We start from the raw sequence: 14,024 nt of genomic DNA, 5'->3' as shown, positions 1-14,024 counted from the left end.
CAGAAAAATAAGACTATTTGCTTTAATAGTTACTGAATAAGTTGAGAAACAACTACTTTGTTCTGTTTCTTTTTAACAGTTTCCTTCGATGTGTGAAAAAATAAAGCTAACAATATATGACTGGTGAGTTAAAAAACAAATTTGTGTCTAATTCAGAATTAAAGAATTGAACACTTGGATATTGCAGAACATTACTCTGATGGTCTAACTCTTCCTTTCAGCCTGTTTCTTTTTCTTCTAGAGGGAGGTGATAAACTGCTCCTGGAATTGGGTGTTTTCTTTTTAAAAAAAAATTATTAATGGTATTGCTACAGAAAAGCTTTGTGTATCTTCGTTCCATTGGCTCGTAAACAAAGAAGGGGAAAATAATCTGAAAACGCCCCAAGATAAGAAATCAAGGATTTAAATACTGTTTAGGCTGTCCAAAATAGACTTCAGAAATGGAATGAACCATTGCTTGAGAAGAATCACCAAAACATTTCAACAGCTATTCTCTGTTATTGTTAGAAAGGAAAATGGAGAAAGCTACCTGTCTGTTTGAATGCAAAGAAAATTCATTGAGAGGTTCTGATGGAATTTTAACTAGATCACCCTCCTAGCGGGGATTGACCATAATAAGGCCATTCTTGTGCATGTTCTAGCTGGATGAGGCATTCAGTTGGCAGTCCTTAACTCCTTGAGATTGAAAATGGCAAATACCATCATCATCCTCATCATCAGCGTTTATACTGGTGTTAACTACCATTTTTTGAGCACTCTAAGTGCTGTACCATGTGACTTAACTGTAATATCCCATTTAGTCTTTAATTTTTTCTTTTTTAACGTTCATTTATTTTTGAGACAGAGAGAGACAGAGCATGAACGGGGGAGGGTCAGAGAGAGAGGGAGACACAGAATGTGAAACAGGCTCCAGGCTCTGAGCAGTCAGCCCAGAGCCCGACGCGGGGCTCGAACTCACGGACCGCGAGATCGTGACCTGAGCCGAAGTCGGCCGCTTAACCGACTGAGCCACCCAGGCACCCCCCATTTAGTCTTTAGAGTAACCTTTTCAGTTGGAGACTATTATCAGTTCATTTTACAGATGAAGATACTAAGGCTCAGAGAGGTCAGGTAACTTGCTCACAGTCACTCAGAAAGTTAGAGACTGAGTTGGGCCCCTGCCCTGTCTGCCTGTCCCCATAGTTTTTCCTTTGACAGAATGTATTTGCCTTTTGCATTGGCACCCTCCCAGTGCTATGGCAAAAGGGCACTTTGGGAGGAGGTAGTAAATTTCATTTTGTTCAGTGACCACATCACAGTTTATTCAGGGTCATGGAAGGGTCGTGAAGACAAAAAACCCCTTCCAGTGAGTGTAAACTTGATTTTAGCACTTGAGACCCTCAGGCAACATTCTGAATGTGTTCTATGGGCCTCAGGAACTCTCAGGAATGTGAATGTGGACCTATAGAGTTCAGGTGACTACTCTGGCTTACTGGCTTTGCAGTGAGTGGTTGTGGATTGAGCCATCCCAGAGTCGTCTGTGGTCACTGCAAATGTGGTTACTTTCTGAACTAATCTGCCCCCTCCAAAGCAATAGTGTAGACTAGGATGCAGAGACAGGCCCTGTTTAACTAAGGAATCCTTGGATCCAAATCTTAGGTTACATATTTTGTAGGGTAGTTGCACAACTTGGGGGAAGCTAAGAGTTCTTTAAATGTAGTCTAGATCCTTTTGGATGAACAGAAAAGATTCAAGAACCATGCTTGTGACTTAATATCCTTAAGTAATACTTCTTCTCAGGAAAACTGTGTTTCGTTAGTCATTCTTTATAGTCTAATACTATTATACTATACAATGTATAAGATTGTATGTAACATAGACCATTACTATAATGCAGTATAATAATATTACATTGTAGTATTGTCTTTCCCCCAAATACTGAACCTTTCCTCTCTCCCATGGGGTCTTAGATTTCAGAGTGGGTATACTATTAGATTGAATAAAGGAGAGCCTGAAATGGGGCACCTGGGTGGCTCAGTTGGTTAAACATTTGACTCTTAGTTTCCACTCAGGTCACGGTCTCATGGTTTGTGAGTTCGAGCCCTGCATCAGGCTCTGTACAGACCCTGCTTGGGATTCTCTTTCTCTCCCTCTCTCTGCCCCTCCCAATCTCTCTCTGTCTCTCTCCCTCCCTCTCTCTCTGTCTAAAAATAAATAAATAAACATTAAAATAAAAAAAAAGGAAGAATAGGTTGAATTAAGCACAGAGATGTTATTCATAGAAACCTCATTTTTTACACCTACTGTTGGCCCATCCAGAGGCCACTTCATGGGTTAGACTTTCATACTTTCTGTGATATCCATGGAAAGATTAATAATAATGTATTTACTTGTAGTGGGACTATTTGTCCCTACCATACAAATAAGATTTAGGTTCTAGGCAAGCGACTGCCCTCAGCTGCCCTCAGCTGTTACACAGTAGGTGCTCAATAAATATTTGAACTGAATTGGAAGGGAATTGTTCTCCCTGTGAAAGACCCATTCATTGTAGTTGTTAAACCATCAGAGTAATCTGTATGAACATGATAAAATCAGACACACACACTTATCCTATGTAATGTGATTACATTACACCCATTAGATAACGTACCTATAATTGTTTCATTCATTTTATGACAAAGGTATTGAGTGGCCATAGGCAAATCCCTTGACCTGTCTGTAAAAACCTCAGTTTCCATAGCTGAAATGAATTGCCCAGTTAATGTTTCTCAATAGGTAGTTGGAGGACAATCCATATCAGAATCAGTTGAGATATATACTTGTGTAAATGCGGTTACTTGTTCTCCACCCCTGCTTTTATTGAATCAAAAGCTTGGATAAGAGATGAGAGCTGGGGTTTCCAAGTAATTCTTAAAGTACAGTAAAGCTTGAGGCCCGCTGGACAGGATGATTTCTGAGGTCTAGCGTCTTTTCCAACTCAACCTTATTATTGTTGAAGTGAAGCTATATCTTCATAGGTAGAAGCCTTAACCTGTTCTTTCACACAGGGACCGTCTGACTAAAAATGATGTCGTTGGAACAACATACCTATACCTCTCCAAAATTGCTGCCTCTGGTGGGGAAGTGGAAGGTAAGTCCATCAGCAGACCTGGAACTAGACAGGGTGCAGAACTTCTGAAGCAGAATGAACTGGAATGGCCACCTGGCAATGGAGTTGGTTTCTCAAAAGCCAAAAGTGATGAGCCAAGTGAACTATTTCAGTGATGTTTTGGTGATGACCAGCAGAACAATTAATTAGTAACTAATAATTAAGGCAACTAACAGTTTGAAGAATTTGGTTTTCTTGCTCCCATCCAAAAACTCTTCCCAGTAGCTATTTTATAAATTTTTGACTGTCAATACAGAGTGTTGGCAACCTATCTGTTAGAATGGTATTGACTCCAGTCCATCCAAATATAAAATAATACTCCCTTCTCCACTGACTTCCTTAGCAGGAACAAGGATGTCAGGTAGCAATGAGCCATAAAATCTCCACTCCTTAAGATAATGTGTATTTTGTTTTCGTGCTAAAAGCATTGATAACAAATACACTTTTCTTTCTGTTGTTCTCCATACTGAGAATTACTTGCCTATACCTGGCATTGGGATTCTGTGCATACACCAGAAATTGTAACAGGAAATGAAGGAGAAAAGCAAAGATGGTAAGAGAGAAAAATTTAATGCTGACATATCAATAATATCAGCAGCTGATTTTTGTTACCAAAGCAAAAATAACAAAAATGCTTGTAATTACTAATGTATTCAACATATTGAGTAAATTATGTGAGAGAATTCAAGACAGAATATGGTCTTGAGAAACTCAAGGTTCCTCTCATCCTCATTTTGTTTAAGAGGAAACTTTATAGGTTTTAAAACATATATTAATCCAAGCAATGTATAGCATGGATAAGAACCTGGAAGAAATTAGAGATATTGTGAAGAAAACAGAGATTTCCTCTGTCTAGAAGAAAAAAAAAGGCAATTTGAAATTCCAAGAAAAACAAAATACTGAGCAAAGAAGATATAGTTCAGATATAAAGTCGTATGTGGCCGTTATTTTAAGCAAATGGCTAGAAACTACGAAAGCTCCCGTCTGCATGCCCTCTGCTGAGTGGCAGAGGGGACCATACAACTGGAAGTGTAACAAAGGAAATGTAATCATGACTCTTTCGTCTGCAGAGAACAGTATTTATATGGCTGCTATACTGTTAGCACTAATTGTTTTTTGATTTTTTTCTTTGACGCCTATAGCCAAAGCTCTGAACAGAATGTAAATGTTATTGCCCATTGCAATGTAAAAGTATGGAAGATAGAGACTAGAAGCAGAAGGAGGAAGGCGAGTGGAGGAAGGGTAGGCACGGTGGCAGCCTTGTCTTATCAAGTGAGGAATCCAGAAATAAAGACTAGATTAAATCATAATGGTAACCCACAGAGTAGTTAAAAAATCATATCAAAACTATGTGGGTGGGGAGGGTCAAAATGAGTTACGCCCATTTATCATTGGCAAGAAGTCATTCAATAATTACCTGGAGGTAATTATTCAAAATTTACTGGCATAAGCATTTTTCTTAGTGATATAGCAGAAACATCCAGAAGAATTAAAACCAGAAATTGTTACATGCAGTTTTCAGCCTTGTCTCTGAGGCCTTCTCTCCTTGAAAACCCCTGCAGACTGTCTGTTATGGGTCTCAAAATAACAAGAGGCAGCAAGCATCCCCCGCCTCCCATCCCCAACACACACACAAAAGAAACAAATAATGTACCATGAACTGCAAGCTCTGACCTGCACAGGCTCAGACTAAATTAACTTGGGTTTTCTGGCCTTGGTCCCAGTTAAGTCAGATATAAGACAAGTACACGTTTTATTAAAAATATGAAATGATGGTAACTTCACCAGGCCCTCCTTTGGTGGTGAGAAGCTAGCTCTTCTCAGATGCTTCGCTGCCTTCGGACCAGAGGGATTTGAGTTATTTAATGTGTGGTGCTTCTGCCAATTATCACAAATGTTTGAGCCATTTTGCATATAACCGGTGAGATTGGTATAAATTACAAAAGGGTCATGTCACTTGGGTCTGAATTTGGTGTTTTTCTGGTGTTGCTAAACCACTTACCTAGCATTGGATTTGATTAACTTTTTCAATGTCTCTTTTATAATGCCCGTGTTTCTCTTGTGGTTTAACCAGTCGTATTTTTACTATATAGATTTATCATCTTCGGGATCTGGGGCTGCATCGTATACAGGTTTATGCTTTGTAATTTTGCTATCTTCTAGATTTTCCTATTTACTATTGTCTTACTAAGAATGTATCAATTGACTATCTTTAGAACCTTTTTTTTTTAACATTTTGCTGTCTCCAAAGTAGTTTTGCTATAATTTTAATTTTTGTATTTGTGCTATATGGTTGTCCTGCATGGCTAAAATTAAAACAGATGTGCTAATCAGGCTTTGCTACCACCTCACGTTTTCACCCAGATGCATACCATCCTATTGGGTGCCATTGTAAATAACTGTGAGAGATAACTTTGTCTGTTATTGTTGTTTTTGTTCAGTAGGTAGAGATATGGGGCATGAGATCAGTTGTTCAAAATGTATGGAGTAAACTGTCCCTCACTTTGAACGTGGATCTCTAGGTTGGAAGACACTGAACAATTGTACATTGAAGGGCTTCATCTTTCAAACGGGGGGATCATAACATGTTCTTTCGTCTGCACAGCACTGGCCATTCTTTGCAAGTTTGCTCAAAGTGGTCTCACATTTGACCATCACAACTCCCCTAATGTTATTGTTCCCCAAATAGATGAGGACTTGAGGTTTACAGAAATTTGTCATTTTTCAAGTCAACATGATAATCCCTCCATGCTAATTACCCAGGCTTATGGTGAGAAGGGAAAAGAGATACTGCACTGAGAAACCTTTGCAAACAGAAGTTCTGTGCGAATACAAAGCATTATTATTGTCTGCCTTTGTGTTACTGGCACAATGCCCCATTCATATTTGTTTTTAAGAATCAATCTTAATATCTTATACTCGGACTTAATATGAATATGAAGTAGTCCTTTAAGTTTAATTTTTTTTAATGTTTATTTATTTTTGACAGAGAGAGAGAGCCTGAGCGGGGGAGGGACAGAGAGAGAGGGAGACACAGAATCCAAAGCAGGCTCCAGGCTCCAAATTGTCAGCACAGAGCCCGATGAGGGGCTCAAACTCACAGACCGCGAGATCATGACCTGAGCCGAAGTCAGACGTTCAACCGACTGAGCTACCCAGGCGCCCCTGAAGTAGTCCTTTAAGTTTATAACAAACTTGGCAGATTTGGTAACTCTTCATTCCTTCATTCATTTTTCCAATCAATCCAAGAATATTTATGTGGTAGTTCCCCATGGTAGAACCAGTTCTCAGTGTTTAAGGAATCAAAATAAAATATATTTGAATCCTTCTCCACTCACCAAATGAATTTATAACGTAGTCACAGAAATAGGCGGCTATTTAAGGTTCAAAAATTAAAATATAAAGTGATATGTTATAGAAATCCAGAATACAAAGGAGCCTCACAGAGGTGAATGAAGTCTGAAAAATAATGTTTAAAAAGCAGGTCAGAGGGCTGCCTGCGTGGCTCAGTCAGTTAAGCCTCCGACTTTGGCTTGGGTCATGATTTCACGGTTCCTGAGTTTGAGCCCCGCATCGGGCTCTGTGCTGACAGCTTAGAGCCTGGAGCCTGCTTCAGATTCTGTGTCTCCCCTTCTCTCTGCCCCTCCCCAGCTTGCACTCTCTCTCTCTCAAAAATAAATAAACATTTAAAAAATTTTTTAAAAAGAAAGAATGAAAGAAAGAAAGAAAAGAAAGAAAGAAAGAAAGAAAGAAAGAAAGAAAGAAAGAAAAAGAAAAAGAAAAAGAAAGAAAGAAAAGCAGGTCAGAGGAAAAGGTTGATGGCCAGGCTAAAGAATTTTTGTTTATGTAGTATAGGCTTTTGAGGAAGGTCTTTGGAAGTTTGATGTGACAGTTGTGCAGAAAAAGTTTGGTGAGGAAAGTTTGGAGACAGGAAGAGACTTACCTTGTGAGAGAATAGGCTTTCCCTGGAGACCATGCTGAAGCATAAACCCAGAGAAGGAAGGTTCTCCATGTTAATGCATAGCCAGCAAGTCAAAGGGTTTAAAATACCTGAAAAGAGATTTGCTTGGACAAAAAGAATTAAGCTGTTGATATCACGGTAACTTGCAATAGATCGTTATTGACAATGATTGTCTCCATCCCTGGAAATCTTTAATGAAAAACAAATACTCATGACAAACAACATAAGTCACCCATGGGAACTGGCTGGGGGTGAGGTAGGGCTAGGCCAGAGGGATGGGTGGTGTACTAGAACTATGAAACTCGAGATCTGGGTCTCAATCTGTCATCTTCAGGGACCTTTGACTAGTCATGTCACTTCTTTGGGCTTCAATTTGGCCGTCCATAATGTGGCATGACTATGGTGCAAGAGTTTTAATGGCCATTCTTACTTGAACATTCTGTGATTCAACTCCTGAAAGTGACTTCCTTTTCTCACTTTGGATCTCTGCTTTAGTCCTCTGCTGTAGTCCTCACAATGGATATTCTAGCACAAGAAAAGCAATCAAAACCCTGCTTATTAATAATCAAGTAGTCAACTGTGTCCATGTTCCATATGGCAGATTAGATAAAGCCAAACCAATCCATATGTCCAGATATAATATTCATTTTACCCTGATCATTTGGTAACAGGATAGCACAATCCAGAGAAATCTGTTGGAAAAATTCTTGGTCCCCATTTGGGTTTCACAAGAAGTTTCCAAACAGGTGTCAAGTATGGCACCGCAGGGCATTACCAAGTCTCACCCTTAGGCTGTCAGTTGTTACTTTCCTACATCTTAATTTAAATGTTTCTTTTCTCGTGCATTCTTCACCGAGATTGCACTTTAATTAATCTCTGCCAGTGTGTATGGTTCCTCCCTCTTCTCAAAAGTGCCCAAGCGCATTTATACATGGTGTAAGAATCTCAAATAATAATTTTTAAAAATTGCAAGAGCACATTTGTATACAGTCTGGTCAACTGTTCACTAATGGGCATTCTGCTCACCTGCTAATCCACATTTATCTTTCTCCCTTACATATAATCATAGAGTTGGAAAGGGCTATAGGTTAACTTCTCATTCATAGAGGACTTGTTTTGATGATAATCCTGAAAACCCTAGCCTCAACATTTCCTCTTTCACCAGTGTGATCTGTCCCATTGTTTGACATCTCTAATTCCTACAAAGATCTTCCTTATATCGAGTGAAATAAAGAATACCTCCTCGTAGCACCCATCAGTGGCCCTTACTGTGTTTTTGGAAACAAGTCCATCCTTCTTCATATGGGAGCCATTCAGATGGTTGGAGACATTTCCCCATCTTCACCCACAGTCTCCCTGTGACTCCATTATTTCTTACATTGCCCTCAGTTCCCCTCACTGCACTGGGGAGCAGTCTTGCTAAGACAAGGTAGCAGAAATATGGAGCATATTGGATGCTCATCAGAGATAGAATGTTTGAATGGGGACTTTATGTTGCTTATAAATATCATATGGTCCTAACCAAAGGCAGGCAGTTCACTGTTATATATAAAAATTTTTAATGTCTCGTATTTTTAATAGCATCTGCCATATTTGTACTAACTATTTTAGTCTAAGTGGAATTTGGGGGGAACAAATGCAGTTCATCTGGTATATATCATTTAAATGACTTCCCCAAATTACCAATTACCCCAAACTATCCCAATTACCAATGACACATTTAATACAAGGCCAATTATAAACTTGCAAAAAATGTGAAGATCAACTCGAAAGCCTTATTATTCTTTCATTTGCATAGCATTATCTTTCTATAATAACAACATAAGTTTACCTGAACTATCCCCTGAATTTTTTGTTTAATGTTTTATAGCAATAAGAAAAGGGAAATATTGCAAGTCTCACAAGTGCTTGTAATTTGCATTAATACAACTAACTCACAAATTAGAGGAAAATAGTCTCACTCGGCTAACTAATAACTAATATTTATTTCAATAGATTAATCAGTAAAAGCCTAAAATCTAATAATGATGTTATCTCTCAGCAAATACAGGAGAAACAGAGGTGGGCTTTGTGCCAACATTTGGACCTTGTTACCTGAACCTTTACGGAAGCCCCAGAGAGTACACAGGATTCCCAGACCCCTATGATGAGCTAAATACTGGCAAGGTTAGTGTCTCAATTAAGATTTGTTATTAATGGAACACTGATTAATGTGATTCCTTCTTATAACGGTTATAATTAAGTCTCATATCTAGGGAATCTCTACACACACACACACACACACACACACACACACACAGATAGACCCGACATGTGACTGATCAAGTGTTGAAGGACAGAAGTCCCACACTCCTCAAGTCTTTGAATACAAGGCTAGGAAAGGATCCTGGAGACCATCTAATTTGGCAATTACAAATGCACAGCATGGCCATTCCCCCTGTCTGGCACTTAGGGCAGATGTCAGTGATCAATGCTGGCGCTTTCCTAACAAGCAAATGTGCTGCCTCAGAATTCTGTTCGATACTGTGTTCTAGGAATTTACCAAATGATTGGAGGTGACATGCCTGAAGGAACTGCTATCCCTGATCCAATCCAACATCTTCATTTTATAGATGAGGATATGGAGGCCCAGAGACGGGAAATGCTCTTTCCAGCATATTAGAAGCCAAAGTAATGTCTTTCAGTCAGTTCTGAAGGCCCAAGAAAGGGACTGAGGTAGAGATAAAGCCCTGAGGGAGCAGGGGTAATGGACTGGCTGTGGAAGTGGAAGCCTTCCCTTCCTCTCCAGAAAATTCTGTTGCCAGCACTGCCAGATATGGAGAGAGGAGTATCCGCTCTTCATCCTTATGCTTAGCTACACCCAAAACATCTTCCTCTTTTATTTCCTGGCTGCTCTGAGACTTGCCCTGGTTGCCAACCTGGCAGCCTTCCCTTCCTGAGAAGAGTAGGGAAGGAGCCAAGTTGACACAGATTACGTAGAGCTGCTCTACTGAAGTAGGGTAAGGGAGACTTTGAGTACCTTCCACTCCCACCCCTAGCCTCTGGGAACCTCTTCAGGGTCCAGAGCATGGCTTGAAAGCCTCTGACCTAGTCATAGCTAAGATCCCTTTCAGCCCTGGCTCCCCAGCTCTCTTTGGATCCCTTCCTGAAGTCACTGACTTTTCTTTCAGCTACCAAAGACCTGAACCCAACTGAGAGATTTGTTGACCGATTGAATTTGGAGGTTAGGGCCACGGGAAGGAAACACTAAACTGTAGCTGGCATTAGCCTGACTAGAGAGACAGTTCTTTTTGCTGTTGTTCAGGCCTGCAGGAATGATTTCGTGTTGTTGCCTTTCAGGGGGAAGGAGTTGCCTACAGAGGCAGAATCTTGGTTGAATTAAGCACTTTTCTTGAAAAGACACCACCAGACAAAAAACTTGAGCCCATTTCAAATGATGACCTGCTGGTTGTGGAGGTAACTTTGGAGTGTGGATGATGCTTGGTATGGAAAAGGGGGTGTTAGGGGATTGGCGGTGGGTGGCTCGTGCTGGCCTGCCTGAGCAAGTGGGGACATCGAGGGACTGCAGGATCAGCTGTGGCAGAGTTGGAGAGCTGAGTCATAGCAAGTACCTCTGGATCTATTTAACACCCTCTTGATCTATCTAGAACAGCTGTATGGTGAGTGAGGCTTGCTTCATCTTTTGTGATGTTAATACCCTACCGAAAATTGGCAGGAGCAGTGATACCTCTGAACCAAATGGCCTGTTTGCTAACTGGGGTTGTGTGGTCCTGGGGAAGTGGCCGCAAGAGCCATCCCAAATGGCATTGGTGCCACCATTAATCATTTCCACTTTCAGAAGTAGGCATATCTCAAGCTTCCCAGCATCTGAGGGCACGTTTATATTAATTCCTCCTTGAAGACAGAAGTCTTCCAAATTCACCTCCGCAACCGTTTCTTTCTTTCTTTCTTTCTTTCTTTCTTTCTTTCTTTCTTTCTTTCTTTCTTTCTTCCTTCCTTCCTTCCTTCCTTCCTTTCTTTTCTTTCTTTCTTTCTTTCTTTCTTTCTTTCTTTCTTTCTTTCTTTCTTTCCAATCAGCTCTTTCTCCTCTATGGACACAATTTAAGCGCCCATGATCCATATGGTAGAGAGCTACAGATGTAGTTTTTTCCTAGTAAATTCAAATGCCAGTGTTACTAACTCAAGGTAATAAATCCCAGAAGAAGAATATTACTATCATTAAGCTGTAAAATGCTCATTTTTTTTCCTTGTCAATTAATTGACATCTGCAATACAGATTTGTTAACATATGTGATGGATAACCCAATATTTAGTTAGCCCTGTCTCTGTTGCCCACTGAATCATTTCCAACACATCCTATACCGTTATGAGTTTTAAAAATAAATATGCTAGTTTATTAATATTTTTATTTTTTGACTTCTAAAAAATTAACACATAGCACTGTGTAAGTTTAAGGTACATGGTGTGTTGATTTGGTATACTTACATATTGCAATATGATTACCACTGTAGTGTTAGCTAACACTGCCATCATGTCACATAATTATCATTTCTTTTTTGTGGTGAGAACACTCCAGATCTAGTCTGTCAGCAACTTTGAGGCATGTAATATGGCATCGTTGACTATAATCACTACGCACTGCATTACATCTCCAGAATTTGTCTTCTAACTACAAGTTTGTACACTTTGACCAACATCTTCCCAATTCCCCAACCCCTGGTAACTGCCCTTCTACTCTCTGTCTTTATGAGTTTGACTTTTAAAAAAATTTTTTTTAACGTTTATTTATTTTTTGAGACAGAGAGAGACAGAGCATGAATGGGGGAGGGCAGAGAGAGAGGGAGGCACAGAATCTGAAACAGGCTCCAGGCTCTGAGCCATCAGCCCAGAGCCCGATGCGGGGCTCGAACTCACGGACCGTGAGATCGTGACCTGAGCTGAAGTCAGACGCTTAACCGACTGAGCCACCCAGGCGCCCCAGAGTTTGACATTTTTAGATTCCACATATAAGTGATATCATACAGTGTCTTTCTCGGTCTGGCTTATCTCACTTAGCTTGATGCTCTCCAGGTCTGTCCATGTTGTCACAAATGACAGGATTTCCTTCTTTCTCATGACTGAATAATATTCCATTTTGTATGTGTACACCACATCTTCCCCCACCTATTTCTGAGAATCCCGGGTTGATGCTTATGTGTTCCAGAAATCTGAACTGTTTGCCAGAGCATCCAGCTTACTTATGGCTCCGTGCCCAGGGCCACTCTTTGCTGGATTCCACCCCTGACCCAACAAGCTTCTTGAAGCTGTCTCCTTCACCTTCCCCTCCGTCCCAGGCAGGGGATAGACCCTTCTCTTATGTCTCCACATTACGTCGGAAACCAAACGGCAATTTTAGAAAAACTTTTACCTCCAGTAAGAGTAGGGAAACCGTGAAATGAGTAACTTGAAATGGCTAATCTCAAAGCTCTGGGCTCAGACCAGCTTTCTGGGTCTGTTGCAGTTGGCCTCCCTGCCTCTCTCTAGCCTGCTTACTGTGGCAGGGCTCGGCTCCCCACCTGCCCCTATTCCCAACACCACCCTGTACACATGGCCACCTCAACGTCCGTGTCGAGTGCTATGAATTCCCAGCCAAACAAGGCCTTCTCCTTTCTAGGAGTTTCATGTCTGCCTGTTGTGAGATTTGCCCCTTTCAGGATGAGTGACAAGGAAAATATCTACTCCCTTTAGAGGAAACTCTCCCTTCTCCCCCAGACCATTGTAGCCTTGTTCATGGACTCCCAAGAAGCCAACATTAGGAGGTTAGAGTCCGAAGCAGTATATTCTGGATTTTTCGGTCCTGGCGTGTTTGGAACATTAGGAGTCCAGTTATTCATGAGCCACACAGATTTCAATCCAGCACCTGTGTCTTCCCCTGTAAGAGAAGACTGGGCCACACATTCTTTCACAGGTTACCTCTGTCTCCACCCCTCAGCCTCAGGAAGGAACCTTACACCTACTACCGGCAAGCCACAGGTCATCAGTCCAAGTTCTCACAGGGAAAGGATCACTTCTCCCCCCTCTACGAGCACAGATTATAACATAGTTCTGGCTAAAACATACACTTAACAGTGCATGTGACCAAATGGAACAGTTGAAGTCAGGTTATTTAAATGGTGAAAAGAACCCCGGTAGGTGTGTGTTTTGTATTATAGTTAAAGGTCCGTCCAAAGAAGTTTTCTAAGCAAAGCAATGGTCTGCCTTGAATGTCAATTCATATCTCGACTCCTAGAATCAGAAACTGCTTAGAAATTTTAAGTCATAGTTTTCCCAGTTTCTATACATTAATGTATCCAATAAAAAAATTCTAGGGCACTTGCTTCTATTTCCTGAATCAGCCTATCAAACAAGTGGATATAAAGGCCAGATTAGGTTAAGAACTCTTGGGAGATAAGTCTTCAAGAAATTATCAAGTGTCTCTCCATCACTCTACTCCTTGTCATCCTACCTATTCCCACTGATATACAGACACATAAATAATACCATTTGCGACTTATATCATGCCACCAATGGTGCCATAATGCCATTCTTGGATTTGGCATTAATGGTGTTGACCACTCTTGAGTTATCCCGGAGTTTCTGATGTGTAGCGAGGAGTGATTTTGCTGAGGTGAGAAATTGAGTCAGGTGTGCAGAAAAGCAGGTGTGTGAGTGCTGGTCAGTGCACCTAGCCATCACCCAGTCTGCATGTCCATGAGAGTGAGGCTCTGTGCTTCTCTATTCCTGACACCGGTGCACAACTCTTTTTTTTTTTTTTTTAATCTTTTTTAACGTTTTATTTGTTTTTGAGACAGGGAGAGACAGAGCATGAACAGGGGAGGGTCAGAGAGAGGGAGACACAGAATCTGAAACAGGCTCCAGGCTCTGAGCTGTCAGCACAGAGCCCGACACGGGGCTCGA

General features: G+C 40.8%; 1 protein-coding gene across 1 annotated transcript in view; it reads left to right on the top strand.

The window, feature by feature from the left end:
• The window catches only part of MYOF (myoferlin), a 162,239-nt gene that overhangs the window by 76,705 nt on the left and 71,510 nt on the right, over window positions 1–14,024 (top strand). Inside the window, 5 exon segments of the mRNA XM_007080098.3 lie at window positions 80–123; window positions 3,027–3,109; window positions 5,221–5,259; window positions 9,130–9,254; window positions 10,428–10,544. Coding sequence (XP_007080160.2) covers window positions 80–123; window positions 3,027–3,109; window positions 5,221–5,259; window positions 9,130–9,254; window positions 10,428–10,544 — 408 coding nt within the window.

Source organism: Panthera tigris, chromosome D2 (assembly GCF_018350195.1).
Source record: "Panthera tigris isolate Pti1 chromosome D2, P.tigris_Pti1_mat1.1, whole genome shotgun sequence".
Taxonomy (NCBI): domain Eukaryota; kingdom Metazoa; phylum Chordata; class Mammalia; order Carnivora; family Felidae; genus Panthera; species Panthera tigris.
The sequence above is the reverse complement of the archived record's forward strand: the minus strand, read 5'-3'. Positions and strand labels throughout refer to the sequence as shown.